This window comes from Rhamphochromis longiceps, linkage group LG9 (assembly GCF_057381845.1).
Source record: "Rhamphochromis longiceps isolate RC_006_pf linkage group LG9, R_longiceps_female_GT1.1, whole genome shotgun sequence".
Taxonomy (NCBI): domain Eukaryota; kingdom Metazoa; phylum Chordata; class Actinopteri; order Cichliformes; family Cichlidae; genus Rhamphochromis; species Rhamphochromis longiceps.
In genome coordinates this window covers 36,894,811-36,915,018 of record NC_140565.1, presented here as the reverse complement: position 1 = coordinate 36,915,018, position 20,208 = coordinate 36,894,811, and the positions used below count along the sequence as shown (strand labels likewise).

General features: G+C 45.6%; 1 protein-coding gene across 9 annotated transcripts in view; it reads left to right on the top strand.

The window, feature by feature from the left end:
• Nucleotides 1–20,208, top strand: part of LOC146662832 (receptor-type tyrosine-protein phosphatase mu-like) — a 224,043-nt gene that overhangs the window by 104,102 nt on the left and 99,733 nt on the right. For all 9 annotated transcript variants that reach the window (XM_085417616.1, XM_085417614.1, XM_085417612.1 and 6 more), the window contains exons 15-17: nucleotides 13,967–14,148; nucleotides 14,363–14,457; nucleotides 17,425–17,461. In XM_085417616.1, the coding sequence (XP_085273742.1) occupies nucleotides 13,967–14,148; nucleotides 14,363–14,457; nucleotides 17,425–17,461 (314 nt within the window). The remainder of the gene's footprint in view (nucleotides 1–13,966; nucleotides 14,149–14,362; nucleotides 14,458–17,424; nucleotides 17,462–20,208) is intronic.

Genomic DNA, 20,208 nt, shown 5'->3' with positions numbered 1-20,208 from the left:
AAATTAAAAAACACTCACTGTCTCACACACACACACTCACTGCTGCCCAGAGGGAGGCGGTATCTGCAGTAACAGTCGTCATGTCAACAGCTGAGTGGGCTCTGTCATCGGGCTTTAGCGAGGGATTTGGTTAATTAACAATCAGCGGGCGGGGCTAATCAAAGCCCACTTCTAACACAGAGGATTACCCAGGGATTATCAGTTAATGTGTCAGTCTCACACACACACTACAAACAGACAGGAAGCAGCGTGTGAGACGGCGTCTCAGACAGGTAGGCTCTGCCGCTGATAATGAACACCTGCTTGTCACATGACTACAGGCCAAGAGCAGTGACCTAAAGGTGGAGACACTAAGGTGAGCTGTAATGGAGAGACTGGCAGGTATATTTGCTTAATCTAATGACACCCGGTTACGCCAATCGGAGGTCACTAAAATCAATATTGAATCGGTGTGCAACTTTGCCAAAACAATGTGGGACTCTGTAGTTTTCTCTGGTCCCCTCCCCAATCAGACCAGGAGTGACATGTTTAGCCGCATGTTCTCCTTAAATTGCTGGCTGTCTGAGTGGTGTCCCAGAAACGATGTGGGCTTCATAGACAATTGGCAAACCTTCTGGAGGAAACCTGGTCTTGTTAGGAGAGACGGCATCCATCCCACTTTGGATGGAGCAGCTCTCATTTCTAGAAATATGGACAAATTTATTAAACCCCCCCAAAATATGACTATCCAGAGTTGGGACCAGGAAGCAGAGCTGCAGTCTTACACGCCTCTCTGCAGCTTCTCTCCTCCTGCTACCCCTCCAAAAACCCATCTCCATAGAGACTGTGCCCATCAATCAGCAGATTTCTGGCTCCCAGGTGTGTTTCATACAGGTAAGGAGCTGACACCGGGAGCCTTCTCAACTCGTTAGCTGTATGAAAGACAGCTGTCCATAGAAGCAATCAGTATGTCCAGATTCAAACTCTGCATCATGACCAAGACCAAACAGCTTTCCAAGGATGTCAGGGATGAGACTGGACCTACACAAGGCTGGAATGGGCTACAGATGACAGGACAAAGATGACAATAGGTGGTGCGATAATTCGCAAATGGAAGAACCATGAAATAACTGCTCATTTCCCTCAGTGTGGAGTTCCACGCGAGATCTCACCTCACGGAGTCTCTATGATAATGAGGACACTGTGTTTTAACAGACCTCTCTGCATTGAATCATATCTGTTATTAACCTCTGTCTCTCTTCCACAGCATGTCTTTATCCTGTCTTCCTTCTCTCACCGCAACCAATCGCAGCAGATGGCCCCGCCCCTCCCTGAGCCTGGTTCTGCCGGAGGTTTCTTCCTGTTAAAAGGGAGTTTTTCCTTCCCACTGTCGCCAAAGTGCTTGCTCATAGGGGGTCATATGATTGTTGGGTTTTTCTCTGTATCTATTATTGTATGATCTACTGTACAATATAAAGCGCCTCGAGGTGACTGCTGTTGTGATTTGGCGCTGTATAAATAATGATTTTTACTCATTTTAATTCTGAATAATTTGCTAAAAAAAAGATGAAAAACACAAAAGTGTCATTGTGAAATAATCACAGTGAGTCTTTCCGTGATACTGCAGCAGCCCCGCGTGCAGAGACACACAAAGTGTTGCATGCTGGGTAGCTGGTGGCCTCGACGCTTGTGCGTATCTACTGATGTACTGCTTGTGTTAACGAGCGTGGAGTAGGCTGTGGCAGTGGGCGTGGCTTTTGGTTCTGCAGTTAGTGTAAGTGCAGCTCGTACGCTCGCTGACTCCACATATCTGAGCCATGAAGCCGAGGATCAGTGTAGGGTCTTCCTTACACTACAAAGCGACTGTTGTTGCGATTTGAAGTCATCCAAACATGAATGTCGGCTTCGAGCTGTGTGTATCCTCTCAGACCTTCTTTGGATGGAGTTTGGTCCATATGACGGCGTTTCTCTCCACCCATCAGGAACCCTCAGCATTAAGTGAGAACAGTTTAACCTCACCCCACCTCTGTAGCTAACCACCAGACAGCAGCCCGACGTCACCAACCCTCCATGTAGGGGCGCGACGGGAGCCTATTCAGCCCCAGGGTAGGACCTGGACAGGCCCCCGTCTGTCGCAGGGCTAGCACATAGAGACAGACAACGACTGGGAGAGAACCCACGCAAACACAGGAGGAACGTGCAAACTCCACACAGAAAGACCTGATGGTGGAATTAAACTGTGAGGCAACCGTGCTGCCACTGCTGTGTGATGACTGGGTGGATGAAACCCAGTGAAGCTGTTGGAGGTGTATGTCAGCTGTTTATTCCTGCCTGCGTTTGCTCAGCAAGAGCAGTTCCAGCTCCACTTCAGCTTTCTTTGGTTTGCTAGATGTCTGAAAAGAATCTCACGGAAGCACCTGCACGTGCTCGTCGCCACTTCAGCGAGTGGCCGTGTTTTCTGTGCAAGCAGCGAGAGAGCGCTGCGAACGCTGCAGATCAGTCACTCGAACGTGACTCTTGTGTTTGAGTGGGGGCGAAGAAAGAGGAAGCTGAAAGGAGGAAAATGGATCTTTTCAGCTGAAGCGAGATCTGTTTTTCCTTTTGTGTAGGGGCGAGGCGTGTGTGTGTGTGATTTGCGCTGTGTTAATCGACATGATGTCTGATGTGAAATCCATCAGATTGAACAGATGCTGCTCCGAGATACGATTTAAGGTCTGCGTGTTTATATTTAACTTTCTCTCTGACACCACAGTGTGTGTTGGCCTTCAGGCACGCACACACAGATTCAAACACACACGTATGTAGGATACGCGCATCACAGGACAAAAGGTGTTGCCGGCAGCGACCTGCAGCTGTAATCAGATTACTGTCTCACACACACACACACACAACAAGTCCTGCGACTCGAGCGTGGTGAAATGTGATTGGAGATGGAACGTCAACGACAGAGAGGAGAAGAAAGGACATAAAGAAAGAGACAGATGTGGGGGGGAGGAGAACTGAAAGAACGAGGCAGAAATGATCCAATTTGTTCTTCTTCTCTTCCTTTCAGAGGCGAATTAAAAACAGTGTGTTTGTGTCTGTGCGCCTTCCTGTCCTCCATTAGTTTCCTGTCCAGCAGGAAATGTGACAACACTGCAGTTTCACCCTCCACACCTTCAGATGTGTGTCAGAAACTGTGTGTGTGTGTGTTGATATGTAACTTCTGTCCTGAACTGGACTCCTATGAAAAACACAACTATTGTTTCCAGCGTCCCTAGGGACACACGCCGTCTTAAAAACTAACCGTGCTGCATTCAGGTGCAGCCCAGTGTAAACCACATACAGGCTCTTCTGCTGGAAAAGAAAGTTTACTCTAGAGCCACAATACTTTCACTTCAGTTCAGTTCAATTTTATTTATACAGCAACAAATCACAGCAGTTGTCCCAATGAAAGATCCTGTTATACAGAGAAAACACTAACAATCAGACGTTGACCTTTGAGCAAGCATTTGGTGACAGTAAGGAGGAAAAACTTAACTGGAAGAAACCTCAAAACCGGGCTCAGGGAGGGGCGGGGCCATCTGCTGCGACTGGTTGGGGTGAGGGGAGGCAGACAGGATAAAGACATGTCCCAATTCCTAAGCCGGCCTTCAGAGGACCCGGCCTATGTGGGCCGGGTCCTCTGAAGGCCGGTGAAATTGGCTGTGAAATTGGACGGTCGAGCCTTCAGTTTTGCGTCACCGCTGTCTTGGTGGAGTTTAATAAACTCGGCTGTCTGCTCCTTGTTATTTAAAATATAACAGGACACTATAAATATAACAGGAGTAAACTCTCGACCATCTCACACTTCTGTTTAATCAGGTTGATGTTTAGTCAACTGTGTGAAAACTAAAACTTTAATCTCAGCCAAACCGATTTACTCAGGAACAAATGAAACATTGAAAAAAGCCAAAAATGTACATTTATAAGTTATCATAGTGACTTATATATCATGTTTAACCTAAGTAGTGAAGACCATGGGGATCTGAAATGATGTGCCGGGAGTCCGCTGCACTCGCCGGCTTCAGTGACCCTCGAGCTCCCAGCTAACTATCGAGCTGGTGGGTAACAGACGTCTCCAAACACATCAGAGCACTTTTACAAATATGTGATGTCTTGATAAACCGAGCAGATATACTCCATTGCCGCATTTGAAAAGTATTTTATATTATTATACAAATATTATAAATAATAATTGAATTAATAAAATATTTCAAAGAGTAATAAGAATAAGTTGCTTCTGCCATATTTGGAAACTGGAATTGGCGGGGCCGCGCTAGGAATTCTGGGATATGGTGGACCACGAACAATACACCCGACCCATCCTTCAAATCTGGGGAAATAAAGGACGCATTTGGAGCACCCTTCATTTCCTGGTTGTGACGTAATCGGCCTTCAAATGCGGCCTCCAAAGGATGCGGCCGTGGAATTGGCACATATCTAAAGACATGCTGTGGAAGAGAGCTGGGGATTAATAAGTGTGAAGAAAGAAGAAACACCCAGTGCATCATGGGAATCCTCCAGCAGCCTACACCTATTGCAGCATAACTAAGGGAGGATTCAGGGTCACCTGGTCCAGCCCTAACTATATGCTTTAGCAAAAAGGAAAGTTTGAAGCCTAATCTTGAAAGTAGAGATAGTGTCTGTCTCCTGAATCCAAACTGGAAGCTGGTTCCACAGAAGAGGGGCCTGAAAACTGAAGGCTCTGCCTCCCATTCTACTTTTAAATACTCTAGGAACAACAAGTAGGCCTGCAGAGCGAGAGCGAAGTGCTCTAATAGGGTGATATGGTACTACAAGGTCATTAAGATAAGATGGGGCCTGATTATTTAAGACTTTGTATGTGAGGAGGATGATTTTGAATTCTGGATTTAACAGGAAGCCAAAACAGGAGAAATCTGCTCTCTCTTTCTAGTCCCTGTCAGGACTCTTGCTGCAGCATTTTGGATTAGCTGAAGGCTTTTCAGGGAGTTTTTTGGACATCCTGATAATAATGAATTACAGTCGTCCAGCCTGGAAATAATAAATGCATGAACTAGTTTTTCAGCGTCACTCTGAGACAGGATATTTCTAATTTTAGAGATGTTGCACAAATGGAAGAAAGCAGTCTTACATATTTGTTTAATATCAAATCAAATCAAATCACTTTTATTGTCACATCACATGTGCAGGCACACTGGCACAGCACATGCGAGTGAAATTCTTGTGTGCGAGCCCCACAAGCAACAGAGATGTGCAAACACAACAACACAAACGAGCAAAATACAAGAATGGCCAACCTGAAACTAATAAATATATGTACAATATATAATAGTGTATGCATTTCTGGATGTGTATACTAAATATTTTCCTACGTGTGTGTGTGTGTGTGTGTGTGTGTGTGTGTGTGTGTGTGTGTGTGTGTGTGTGTATACACATTTTTACAAATTAAATAGTAAAAAAATAAAATAAAATAATAATAATAATAATAAAATATATAAAATATACAGAGTTGAATATGTGCAAAACAAGTGGCATTTATATACAGTGTGGAGTGCATAATGTTGAAGTTCCAGTAGTGAAGCTGAGGTGTCTATGACGTGTTCAGCAGTCTGATGGCCTGATGGAAGAAGCTGTCTCTCAGTCTGCTGGTACGGGACCGGATGCTGCAGAACCTCCTTCCTGATGGAAGCAGTCTGAACAGTTTATGGCTGGGGTGACTGGAGTCCTTGATGATCCTCCCCGCTTTCCTCAGGCAGCGCTTCCTGTAGATGTCTTGGAGGGAGGGAAGCTCACCTCCAATTATCCGTTCAGAGCACCGCACTACTCGCTGGAGAGCTTTGCAGTTGTAGGCGGTGCTGTTGCCATACCAGGTGGTGATGCATCCAGTGAGGATGCTCTCAATGGCACAGTGATAGAAGGTCCTGAGGATGCGGGGGCTCATGCCGAATCTTTTCAGTCTCCTGAGAAAGAAGAGGCGCTGCTGCGCCTTCTTCACTGTTTTGTTTGTGTGTACTGACCACGTAAGATCCTCAGCCAGGTGTACGCCAAGGAACCGGAAGCTGCTCACTCTCTCCACAGCAGCGCCGTTGATGGTGATGGGGGTGTGTACTTCTCTGCACCTCCGGAAGTCCACTATCAACTCCTTTGTCTTTGCGACGTTGAGGGTGAGATGGTTGTCTTGACACCAGTGGGTCAGGGCGCTGACCTCCTCCCTGTAAGCCGTCTCATCACCGTTGGTGATAAGACCCACCACTGTAGTGTCGTCCGCAAACTTCACAATGATGTTGGAGCTGTTAGTGGCTGTGCAGTCGTAGGTGTAGAGTGAGTACAGGAGAGGGCTCAGTACACACCCCTGTGGAGCACCAGTGTTCAGTGTGATGGGGGATGAGGTGATGCTGCCCAGTCTGACCACCTGGCGTCTGTCAGACAGGAAGCTAAGGATCCAGCTGCAGAGGGAGCTGCTCAGTCCTAGATCCTGCAGTTTCCTGTCCAGCTTTGAGGGAACGATGGTATTGAATGCTGAGCTGTAATCTACAAACAGCATCCTCACATACGTGTCTCTCTTCTCCAGGTGTGACAGGGCAGTGTGTAGTGTCAGGGCTATGGCATCATCAGTGGACCTGTTGTGGCGGTATGCAAACTGTAGAGGGTCCAGTGAGTCGGGTAGTGCAGAGCAGATGAAGTCCCTGACCAGCTTCTCGAAGCATTTGCTTACGATGGGGGTCAGGGCTACAGGTCGCCAGTCGTTCAATGAGGAGATGGTGGAGGATTTGGGTACAGGGACGATGGTGGCCATTTTGAAGCAGGCTGGGACTACAGACAGAGAGAGGGAAAGGTTGAAGATGTGTGTGAACACTCCAGCCAGCTGAGCCGCGCATGACCTGAGGACGCGGCCGGGAATCCCGTCCGGACCAGTAGCTTTGCGTGCGTTCACCTTCCTGAAGCACTTCCGCACATCCTCCTCAGACACAGTGTGCGCACTGACGTCATCCGCGGTGCGCACACTGTCCGGTCTCATGGTGTTCGCTGTGTCGAATCTAGCGTAGAATACGTTTAGATCCTCACACAGAGAGGCCGTGGTCTGCGGTGTGCTGGTTTTCCCTCTAAAGTCTGTGATCGTGTTTAGTCCCTGCCACATACTCCGAGGGTTGTCAAACTGTTGCTCCACCCTGTCCCTGTACTCACGTTTGGCTGCTTTGATCGTCTTCCGGAGTTGGTAATGTGCGTGTTTGTAGTCCGATGTGTTCGCGGAGGCAAAGGCGGTGCTCCGTGCCGCCAGTGCCGCGCGAACATCTCCGTTAATCCAGGGTTTTTGATTTGGGAAGGATTTAACTGTTCTGGATGGGACGACATCTTCCACGCATTTCCTGATAAATCCACAGACTGAGTCTGTGTACTCATCAATGTCTCTGGCGGCCACGTGAAACATTTCCCAGTCCGCGTGATCAAAACAGTCCCGCAGCGCAGACTCCGATTGGTCCGTCCAACAGTGCACCGCCCTCCGGGTTGGAGCTTCCTGTTTCAGCTTCTGCCTGTAGGCGGGCAGGAGCAGGATGGAGCAGTGATCTGATTGGCCGAATGGGGCGCGGGGGAGGGCTTTGTACGCATCCCGGAAAGAGGTGTAACAGTGGTCGAGTTGCCGGTTTCCACGTGTGTTGAAAAGGATGTGTTGATGGAGTTTTGGTGAGACTTTCTTCAGGTTTCCCTTATTAAAGTCTCCGGCTGTGATAAACGCTGCCTCTGGGTGTGCGGTTTCCTCGCTGCTGATCGCGCTGTACAGTTCCCTGAGTGCACGGTCAGTGTCGGCTTGTGGGGGAATGTAAACAGCCGTAATAATCACTGCTGTAAATTCCCTCGGTAGCCAGAATGGCCGGCACTTAATCATCAGGTACTCCAGGTCCGGTGAGCAGAAGGATTTGACCGGGTGCACGTTTGCATAATCACACCAGCTGTTGTTGATCATGAAACACACACCACCGCCTCTGCTTTTCCCAGTAAGCTCCTGTGACCTGTCCGCGCGATGCACAGAGAACCCCGGCAGTTGTATTGCAGAGTCCGGTACTTTGTCCGATAGCCAGACAAAGTAATATGTGCGTTGAAGGACATGTCCTGGTCAAAAATGACTCCAAGGTTCCTCACAGTGTTACTGGAAGCCAAGGTAATGCCATCCAGAGTAAGAGTCTGCTTAGATACCATATTTCCAAAAGTTGATTCTGTTCATCTGGACGTAGCGTTTTGTGTAAATAATGACTGAAACCAGCCCACTGAGGGAACAATGGGCTGGGAGGTCGGTTCCTTAATCATAATTATGCAAATTCTCATGACCATTGATCAACAACCACTGATCAATGTCCATGAGGACCATTCACAGAGAGTTGGGGAATAGCTTTCTTTAGGAGCCTTTCCAGCTTTGACAAAAGTCCAGCTGGGGTAACCACATTTACTCAGGGCCTTCTTGATGTTCTTCTGCCTCCCTGGCTGCTGTGTCTGTGGGGATGGTGATCGCTCTGTGTTGTAGCTTCTTGATAACACCCAGTTTGTGCTCCAGTGGATGATGAGAGTCAAACCTTAGATACTGATCCGTATGTGTAGGTTTACGGTACACGTCAGCTTTTAGATGTCCCCCATTACTGATGGAAATCTCACAGTCTAAGAAGGCTAACCTGCCACTTTTCATATCCTCCCTGGTGAATTTGATGTGTCGGTCCACTGAGTTAATGTGACCCATGAATTGTGACACGTCCTGAGATTTGATTTTCACCCAGGTGTCATCCACATATCTGAACCAATGGCTTGGTGGTGTTCCAGGGTAGGATAGCAAAGCCCTCTTTTCCACTTCTTTCATGTACAAATTGGCCACAATGGGTGAAACTGGGAGCCCATGGCACACACGTTTCTGCCTGAAGAACTGACTCTTGTATGTGAAGTAGGTGGAATGAAGACACAGTTCAAACAAACTTGGTCGATGCTGAGAGTGGTCCTGCTGCTGAGGTTGGGGTCATCCTGTAATCTCTTATGAACTACCTCCAACACTTCTGTGACTGGGATGCAAATGAAGAGAGATGTAACGTCGTACAAGACCATGGTTTCATCTGCCTCCATGATGACATCTCTCACCTTCTCAACAAAATCCAGGGTGTTCTGGATGTGGTGTTCAGAGCTGCCCACCAGCGGGTTGAGGATCAAAGCCAGAAACTTGGAGATGTTATAGGTGACCAAGTTGTTCATACAGACAATCGGTGTTAAAGTTGCACCCTGTTTATGTATTTTCATTGTTCCTTCAGTGGGCTGGTTTCAGTCATTATGCACATGTACTGTTTATAAGATTGAAACCTGCAGTCAGCTGAGACTGAAGAAGCCACTTGGATGATGACGAAACGTTTCTCTCCCTGAAAACGCTACGTCCAGATGAACAGAATCAACTTTTGGAGATTTACTTATCTGGGTGATTGAGCCTGCATCAAGACGTTAGATACCATATTTCTAAGATTTTCAGGGCCGAGTACAATAACCTCAGTTTGATCTGAATTAAGAAGCAGAAAGGCTTTATGTCTTTAAGACATAAAGACCTGGATTCATGGACAGATAGAGCTGGGTGTCATCTGATGATACTGCCTAAGGGAAGCATGTATAATGTAACTTAATAGAGGTGGTATAGTTCTTGAAGTGTTTTCACAGACCTGTGTGTGTGTGTGTGTGTGTGTGTGTGTGTGTGTGTGTGTGTGTGTGTGTGTGTGTGTGTGTGTGTGTGTGTGTGTGTGTGTGTGTGTGTGTGTGTGTGAGACTCCTGTGAAGAACACAACTGTTGTTTCCAGAGTACAAACACTGATAGAAACTAAGTGTTCTGTGTTCAGTTAGAACTAAAACAGTTTATGTCGAGTTTTCTGAAAGTCAGTTTTTGTGGTGTTTTAATGAAGTTGATCGACTGTGAAGGTTCTCAGTCATCCAGGTCATCGTAGTCAAAGGAGCTTGCAAAGAAAAGCGTCTGGACTTCTTTAAGTTACTTGAAGACGTTTCACCTCTCATCCGAGAAGCTTCTTCAGTTCTAAGGTCAAATGGTGGAGAGTCCCAGATATAAACCTAGTGGGAGTTTCCCCCCACAGAGGGACAAAAGGACCCCCTGATGATCCTCTAATCGCCTGAGCCAAGGTGTGAAACTGGGTGTGGGTCCCAATCAGCCAGAGTTTCGGGTGAGCTCATTGTGAAACCTGGCTCCACCTTATCATGCGAATTCCTGAGGTCAGATGGCCCAGGATGTGAGTGGGCGTTAAGGCGTCTGGGAAGGGATCTCAAAACTGGATTATAGATGGCAGAGAGTTGGTGTCGTAAACCCCGCCTCTGTTCAAAGATGGTCGCTCACAGTGGACATAGATGCTTCTTTCACTCCTCTTTCAAACCATCTGTCCTCTCTGTCCAAAATGTGAACATTGGCATCCTCGAAAGAGTGACCTTTGACCTTAAGATGCAGATGGACAGCTGAGTCTTGTCCTGTGGAGGTGGCTCTTCTGTGTTGTGCCATGCGCTTGTGAAGTGGTTGTTTGGTCTCTCCGATGTAGAGGTCTGAGCATTCCTCGCTGCACTGTACAGCATACACCACATTGTTAAGTTTGTGTTTTGGCGTTTTGTCTTTCGGGTGAACCAGTTTGTGTCTGAGCGTGTTGCTGGGTCTGAAATACACTGGGATGTCGTGCTTGGAGAAAACTCTCCTGAGTTTCTCTGATACACCGGCTACATAGGGGATGACAATGTTGTTGCGTCTGTCCTTCTTATCCTCCCTCGCTGGTGTCTGATCTTCTTTTCTGTGCCTCTTTGCTGACTTTAAGAACGCCCATTTAGGATAGCCGCACGTTTTGAGTGCTTCCTTTACATGTGTGTGTTCCTTCTTTTTCCCTTCAGGCTTAGAGGGAACATGTTCTGCCCGGTGGTGTAGGGTCCTAATTACTCCAAGTTTGTGTTCCAGAGGGTGATGGGAGTCAAAGAGGAGGTACTGGTCCGTGTGTGTGGGCTTCCGGTAAACTTCGATGTTGAGTTTGCCGTTCTCTTCAATGTGCACAGCGCAGTCCAGGAAAGGCAAACAGTCGTCCTTTGTGTCTTCCCTGGTGAACTTGATGTTTTTATCCACAGCGTTGATGTGCGCAGTGAAGGATTCCACTTCTTGTGTCTTGATTTTGACCCAGGTGTCGTCCACATATCTGTACCAGTGGCTGGGTACTCTTCCTTTGAAAGAGCCAAGAGCCTTCCTTTCCACTTCCTCCATGTAAAGGTTGGCTACAATGGGTGACACGGGGGAGCCCATGGCACAGCCATGTTTTTGTCTGTAAAAGCCTTCGTTGTACTTGAAATATGTAGTGGTGAGGCAGAGGTCTAACAGTGTGCAGATCTGATCGGGGTTGAAGTTGGTCCTGTCTTCCAATGAGCTGTCTTCTTGTAGTCGTTTTCTGACAGTCTCCACGGCCTCCGTGGTGCGTATGCAAGTGAAGAGAGAGACTACATCAAAGGACACCATGGTTTCATCTGGATCCAGGGTAAGTTTCTGGACCTTGTCGGTGAAGTCGGTGGAGTTCTTGATGTGGTGTGGGGTTTTCCCACGAGAGGAGCAAGGATGGTAGCAAGGTGTTTAGCAATGTTATAAGTGGCTGAGTTTATGCTACTGACTATGGGTCTGAGTGGGACAGCTTCCTTGTGGATTTTAGGAAGTCCGTAAATGCAGGGTATGGCATCCCCTGGGTAAAGGCAGTGATATCTAAGGCGGTCAATAATTTTGTCCTTTTCAAAGTCTTGAAGAAAAGCGATAACTTTATTTTTGTAGCTGCTTGTGGGGTCTCGCTTTAGGGCTTCGTAGGTATTGTTGTCACTGAGGAGAGTATCAGAATCAGAATCAGAAACTTTATTGTCATTGTCACGAGAACAACGAAATGAAGAATGGTCCCCGATCATTGCATCATCCCTAGCAATATCAAAATATAAATAAAACAATAAAATTCAATAAATAAAATAGATAGAATACTTAAAATACTAATAAGATATAACAGTAAAACATTCACATACATTCCCACACACATGCTTCAGGCCGTGCATAGATTAACACAAGAGTGGCGTGATGGACATTTTTTTTAGTATTCAGATGTGTTATTGCAGTTGGATAACAGCTGTGTTTGAGTCTATTAGTCCTTGCTCTGATTGCCCTGTACCGTCTGCCTGAGGGCAACAGTTCGAACAGGGAGTGGCCAGGATGTGAGGTGTCTTTTATGATGTTTTGGGCCTTTTTAAAACAGTGGGCGTTGTGTAGAACTTCCAGTGTGGGGAGAGGGCAGCCAGTGATCTTTTGGGCGGTGTTAATGATCCCTTGGAGTGCTTTCCTCTGAGCCCCTGTGCAGCTAGTGTACCAGATGCATATGCAGTAAGTTAGAACACTCTCAATGGTGGCTCTGTAGAAGGACACCAGCAGTCTCTGTGTGATGTTATTCCTCCTGAGAATTCTCAGGAAGTACAGTCTCTGTTGGGCCTTTTTCAGCAGCTCGGAGGTGTTCACACTCCAGGAAAGGTTCTCCTCTATATTGACTCCCAGGAAGCGGAAGCTTGCCACCCTTTCTACACAGTCCCCATTTATGAATAGTGGTTGGATCTCTGCCTTTTTCCTTCTGAAGTCTATTATGAGTTCTTTGGTTTTTGAAGTGTTGAGGAGGAGGTTATTGGCCTTACACCATGACGTCAGCTGCTCCACCTCGTCTCTGTACGTAGACTCGTCTCCCTTGGAAATGAGCCTCACCACTGTGGTGTCATCTGCAAATTTCACAAAGATGTTGCTGTGGTGGCGAGGAGTGCAGTCGTGTGTGTAGAGAGAGTAGAGCAGTGGACTGAGCACACAGCCCTGGGGTGAGCCAGTGCTGAGACTCAGGGCTGAGGATGTGTGATGGCCAACTCTGATCTTTGTGTGGTAATCTGTAGTGTAGTAATCTGTAGTGTCCACCATTTGACCTTAGAACTGAAGAAGCTTCTCGGATGAGAGGTGAAACGTCTTCAAGTAACTTAAAGAAGTCCAGATGCTTTTCTTTGCAAGCTCCTTTGACAATAAAGTTGATCATTTCTCTCGTGGAGAGTTTTAATGGATCTGACAGGTTTCCCGAAGTTGCTAAAGTTTCCTTAAATGTCGGTAGAGCTTGATCTGTCTTTTTCTGTCGATGCCCTTATAATGGTCAGACTGAGGTTTTAATGAGATGTTCATGAGGCTTTAAATCAGCACAGGAGCAATCAGGCAGCTCCTCCTCCTGACTGTCACATACAGAATGAAGTATCTGATATTTGTATGTCCTTTAAAATTCTTTGGTGGTCGATGGTGAACAGGATTTTTTTTTATTCAGGGATAAGTAGGTGACAGCTACCTAGAATTATATATTTTTTAAAATATTATATCTCATGTTATTTCCCTTTCTTGTCTTCCTTTATGTCTTTTACCTGCGTATAGGATTTAATAGCAGCTCTGACAGGAGGAAATGAACGATCAGTTTAATGTCAAACTAAAGTTACAGCCTCCACACACAGACGGAGAGTTAATAAAAGTGAAGGAGAGTGTGATGGAGGAGAGGCATAGGTGACCTTTATGTGGAGCTGAATAATGAATCAACAGATGGGCAGAAGAAGAGCCGAGCAGTTTAATGTGTCGGCTTGTATGTGAACTGAAATCCAGCCAATTATCAGCAACAATCACGAACAGCAAAGCTCACAGCAGCAATTCTGCAACAACAAGAGTTGATCTTCATCCCATTTTCCTTTTTACGAACACATGCATTACTGATTCTCCCAAAGGTTCCTTTGACCGGACTTCTCAGCTGGAGCCATGGTCAAAGCTGCAGGATCCACAAACAGCTGATCCTGCTTTTCCCATAATCCAAACTGATAATGCCTCGCTTCAGTGCCAGCATCACAGTAAACATGTGACTCTGTTTTACAAGATCTGTTTACGGTTCAACCTGTCTGTCTGTAGTAAATACCAGGTGGTGGTGGAAGAGGAGCGCCCCCGCAGGCAGACCAGAGGCACTGCAGAGATTCTGCGCTGTTATCCAGTGCCCATTCACTTCCAGAACGCCACGCTGCTGGACTCCCAGTATTACTTCAGCGCTGAGCTTCCAATGAGCGAGCTGAGGGCGCCCATGCCCTTCTGTGTCGGTCAGTGACACATTCAGTCATTCACTCAGTCAATCAGTCAATTAGTTAGTCAGTCAATGGGTCTGTCAGTTATTGACTCAGTCAGTTGGCGAATCAGTCTGTGAGTCTCTTAATTAGTGAGTTAATAAACGAGTCAGTCAGTGATCCAGTCAATCATTCACTGAGTCAGTCTGTGAGTTCATCAGTGAGTCTGTTTACCTTTGTGTTTGTACAGGTGACAACAGGACCTACAGTGGTTACTGGAATGCTCCCCTCCTGCCTCATAAGAGTTATGGGATTTACTATCAGGCTGTCAGCACTGCCAATGGGGTGAGTTCACCTGTTTACAGGTAACACAACCAACACAGTGGAATTCAAATCATTTAAATCAGCTGGATCAGCTGTCATCGGCTCCTGTCTGCAGTCTACCATGGATATTCACGCAGATATCAATGGATCACTATGAGACTGAAGACTGAACCTGACTAAGTTGTTTTTATTGATTGATGCTAACTAAGTCGTGTTTTTGTTATAAGGTAACAATAAGGCAGAAGAAGAAAGTTTGAGAGAGACAGGAACTCCATAGTATGAATTCCCTGAGGCTTTCACACATTAACTAAAGACAGTATTTTAGTTGGTGTAGACTCACATCTTAGGAATGAACAAAGGGCATGCAGCACACATAAATTACATTTTTTTTAAAAAGGAAATGTATTCAAAACCAAGGTCGGTTGTAAGAGGGTCTGTGTTGGATGTAGAAGCCACGTCCGAAGCTCACTCTGACTCCTCTGTCTTTGTATATGCGTGTGTATATGTAAGCACGTATCTCCAAAAACTTGATTCTGTTCATCCTGACGTAGCGTTTTGTGGGAGAAGCGTTTCATCATCATCCAGGTGACGTCTTCAGTCTCAGCTGACTGCAGGTTTCAATCTTATAAACAGCACATTTGCATAATGACTGAAACCAGCCCACTGAGGGAACAATGGGCTGGGAGGTCAGTTCCTTAATCTTAATTATGCAAATTCTCATCATCATTGATCAACAACCACTGATCAATGTCCATGAGTCCCATTCACAGAGAGTTGGGGAATGGCTGCAATCACAGCATTGTAAGATGGTGACAGATGTACCCTTAGGCCACTCCTCCATTCAGAGATGGTCTTTCCCTTTTCACGTAAATGGCCTCCTGGATCTGCTGGAGCGTTCTTTAGGAGCCTTTCCAGCTTTGACAAAAGTCCAGCTGGGGTAACCACATTTACTCAGGGCCTTCTTGATGTTCTTCTGCCTCCCTGGCTGCTGTGTCAGTGGGGATGGTGATCGCTCTGTGTTGTAGCTTCTTGATAACACCCAGTTTGTGCTCCAGTGGATGATGAGAGTCAAACCTTAGATACTGAACAAGAACTGTATGTGCAGGTTTACGGTACACGTCAGCTTTTAGATGTCCCCCATTGCTGATGGAAAGCTCACAGTCTAAGAAGGCTAACCTGCCACTTTTCATATCCTCCCTGGTGAATTTGATGTGGTTTGAGGGCGGAGTCAAGGAGGCCATTTACGTGAAAAAGACCATCTCTGAATGGAGGAGTGGCCTAAGGGTACATCTGTCACCATCTTACAATGCTGTAATTGCAGCCATTCCCCAACTCTCTGTGAATGGGACTCATGGCCATTGATCAGTGGGTTTTGGTCAGTGGTTGTTGATCAATGGTCATGAGAATTTGCATAATTATGATTAAGGAACTGACCTCCCAGCCCATTGTTCCTTCAGTGGGCTGGTTTCAGTCATTATGCAAATGTACTGTTTATAAGATTGAAACCTGCAGTCAGCTGAGACTGAAGACATCACCTGGATGATGACGAAACTTTTCTCCCACAAAACTCTACGTCCAGATGAACAGAATCAACTTTTGGAGATTTACTTACCTGGATGATTGAGCCTGCATCAAGATGTAAGCATGTAAGCAAACTGCAGATAGTCAGATTAACAGCAACATTATTTTGTCTTTATCTGCCATTGTAGAAATTCATTTCATGTAAACAATAAAGTGGCACACTGTGTGATAATCTCCACCCTGATAGGACTTTTTTAAACATGTGTTTTCAGTGACCCAAAAGCTCCTGAACCTGACCGAGTCATTTTTAGTACCTGTTGTTTTTGTGCCTGAAACAAAGCTTCTCTGAGACTGTGCGGTAAAAACAGACTGCCAGGCAGCTTTGAACCTTCATCTTTGGTTTCTGTATGAGTTTGTGGTGGATTATTCTGAATACCAGATGATGATGATGAAGATGACAATAATGTTGTCTTGAGGAAGAGAATTCACTTTAAATCCAGACTAATATTTTACTTGTGTTAGCTCAGGTGTTTACCTAAGCATTCCGGGGTTAAACCAGTTGTGCACAGAGTGTTTATCAGAGAGCAAACACTCTGGCTTTTATTTTAAAAAGTGGCAGGTGTCAAGATATCCAATCACAGCGTGCAGCCGAGCCCAACGGCGGCGTGCGACAGAGCAACGCTTCCCCTTTTAACAAAGGTTCCACATGATTCTGCTCTGTTCTGTCAATTTGAACACTTTCTCTGTTCTTCCTGTCATAAAACCAGATGAGTGAGACCGAGACCACACACACACACACACACACACACACACACACACACACACACACACACACACACACACACACAGCTGTTTAATAGGGGTGCAGAAAGTTTCAGCAGCCTGACCAGTGACACTAATAGGCTACAGTGTGTGTGCGTGTGTATGCCATATATGTGTGTAATGAAAAGACAAATTTTAACAGTTACACACACATATTGTTTTATGTTGGGTGTTAATTATTGATGCTGGGAGGTTTAATTTGTATGTGCGTGTCTGTGTGTTGAATAATGCAGCAGCTGTAGTGCTTTTTACTGTCGCCTCGCTTTGCTCTGTGTGTGTGTGTGTGTGTGTGTGTGTGTGTGTGTGTGTGTGTGTGTGTGAGGATGAATATTCATGAGCTCTTGTGGTTAATTTGCCGGCTGTTTGTTAAAACCAGAAAGACACAAGATGTTCTTGCTCGCCTTTCACCAAAACCTGCCTCACGCAATGTGTGTGTGTGTGTGTGTCTGTGTTATATGTGAGTGTGTGTTGGCTGGTAAATGCCAGCACAGGCACTGATCCACAGCAATTTGCCTTCTGTCCGCTCTGTTTACGATGAGTGTGTGTGTGTGTGTGTGTGTGTGTGTGTGGGTAGTTGCCAGATGTGACAGCTAATATGTCGGCATTTGTGTTGACAGGAAACTAATTTGCTCTTCTCTCCAACAGGAGACAAAGATCGACTGTGTGCGAGTGGCCACTAAAGGTAAGAGCCTGCATTTTACTTTGAAATTTATTCAGTACCAGTTGGACCCTTTTCATTTTATTTTGAAAAATTATAATCAGAAAAATTCTGTATGTACCTTTTCATTAGCTGCATGTGAAAGGTAAATGTGCAAGGTCTTATTTTGAAAATGGTTATAGACATTTGATTAAAGGTACAAATGTAATTTTTATTTTGAAAGTTTATGTTGTTAAATGTGAAATTCTACAAAATGATGTTGGTGGCAGTACAGTTTAATTTGAAAGGTTATAGAATACATTTTAGTGAACACAAGGTCCCATTTCTATAAGATTCGTAAAAGTCTTCCTTAATATTTATTTTGAAAGGTAGTTTGTATCATTTTATTTTGAAAAGTGTGTAGTTGTTGGAGTTGTAGGCTAATGGTTCTAGAGGTATAATGGCTCACAGATGGCTGCTTGTCCCTGACACCTATCCTCCAATCAGAGGAGGACCATGGACTCATGTCCTCGACACACACACACACACGCACACACACACACACACACACACGCACAGAGAGAGAGCTCTGTGCTACGCTAATATCAGGCTAAACCCAGGCTAATGACGGGGCCTGTATGGGTGTCCAGAGAGCACAGCACAGCTAAACAAAAACACTGTTATCTCCCCTGATGGACATCCAGGATCAACCAGACACACACACACACACACACACACACACACACACACACACACACACACACACACACACACAGTAATCGACTGTTCTGGCTTTAATCAGCTCTTATTGGAGCTCGTGTTTCTGCTGGCTAACAACACCATATGCTGATTGGCTCTGTCGGTCCCTACGTACCTGTCAGTCATACTTTAGTGGCCAACCCCAGGGGGTAGGACCCCCCCCCCACCCACCATATTGCCTTTTAGAGTACCCATGATGCCTTGCAGCACTAACAGAGCTGCTGTGATGTGAACGGCTGCTGAATGTTAAAACACACCGAGACAGCAGAAAGTAAAGGTGTAAAATGAAACATGATACCGCCTCTGTGAGCGTGTGAAGCAGGCGTGACGTTTAAATGCAGCCAGACAGAAAAAAGACTCACTTCCTTCCATCTCTGCACACGATCAACTCCACCTTATTTCAAAAGAACAAAGGAGAAATGCTGCACCCTCAATTATGAAGCGTGTGGAGAGAAACGCACATTTGAGCTGACATTCAGCCTCACGTTAATGATGATTTTTATTCCAATAATAACTTTATGTTTCATCAGCAATAACCAAAAATGCTCATAAAAATACATACATGAGAGAAAATATCAATGTGTCAATAATAACAGCACGAAGAAAAACACAGGTTAAAACTCCTGTTTTATCACACCTGTACCGCACCTCGGGTTAGCGGTTGATCTTTGGACTTCATGCTTGCTGTCTCTGATATCAAACAGGGACAGGATTATGTTTGTGGACACCTCAGATTGTGAATCCAGTAATTGAGAACGAGGTGATGCAGGAGCTTCACGTCGGTGCCGCAGGTGCATCTGCTGAAACTCTGTGACGAGTTTGACTCTGAGCTAAATCGGAGTCAGAGTAAGTTTTCTGGAGAACGAGACGACGTAGGATTTTGAACCTGATATCGTGGGTGTGTCCACCAGGAGCCTGAGCGGCGGTGCTGGAGGTTACAGTTTTTTTTTGTTTTTGTCTTTTATGATTGGTTATTGTGCACATGAATCCCGTTTACACTCTTTGTTCTGTCCTTCATAATCACTGACTTTATTGTCGATGAGTCATATAAGCAGTTCTTTGGCCTGCATGCAGGAGCTGTTCTCAGTCAAATATAAACCAGCATCATTTTTTGGACCTGATTAGTGTCCAGTATAAAACCATTCATGGCCCAGCAGAGACCCTTCACTAAGTCAGACTCAACATTCATGATCTGTATGCACTGACTGATCGCCATGGTAACACCGTGAGTATATGTATATACACTGATTGATCCTTTTTTAATAAACACATTTTTTCTAACTGACCTCTGTGAGTGCGATGAACACATGGTTAGGAGATTCCTGTTCTTTCTCTGCTTCTGCTGCTTGATTGATTGATTAATAACATCTGATCACTGATTGGCTGATTAACGAGCTTCTCTTCCAGGTATGTTTAGGTGAACAGCGCTCTGCTCTCCTCTGTTTGGCTCACAGTTCAGTTTAAATCAGTTTGGACTGAAGAAGAAGACTAACAGGGGTTTGCTGCAGTAAATCAATACTGATCTATAATCAATAGGCAGCGAATCAGTCAGACCTCAGCAGGAGAAAGGTCGTGTCTTCAGGTACACCCAGTTTATGATTGGTTACCTGTACAGGAAGGAAAGAGGTGATGTCATTCTGGGAAGGTCAGAGTGTTTCCATAGCAACCAAATGTTGTCTCTTAGTAACCCCGATCAACAGTTACAGTTCAACATTAACCTTTTATTAAAGCCTCTTAAAACAAACACTAGCTTTTTCATGTAGGATTTTATATTCCCATAGTCAGGTGAAGTGTTTTGGATGGCTGTGGCTTACAGAAGTCCACGAGGAAGACTGCTGACCTCACAGCTGTCCAGATGATGATGATCAGCATCCTGCAGGAGGGTGAATGCACAGAAGGTCACCGCTAAAAAGGTCAACTGTTCTCACAGGGGTGGGAGTGGAAAGTTCACCGGGAGGGAACAGTGGAGGAAAAGGTGCACAGACAGCAGAGGACTGTGAAGAAAAGTCCACTTGAGAACTTTCAACAAGCAT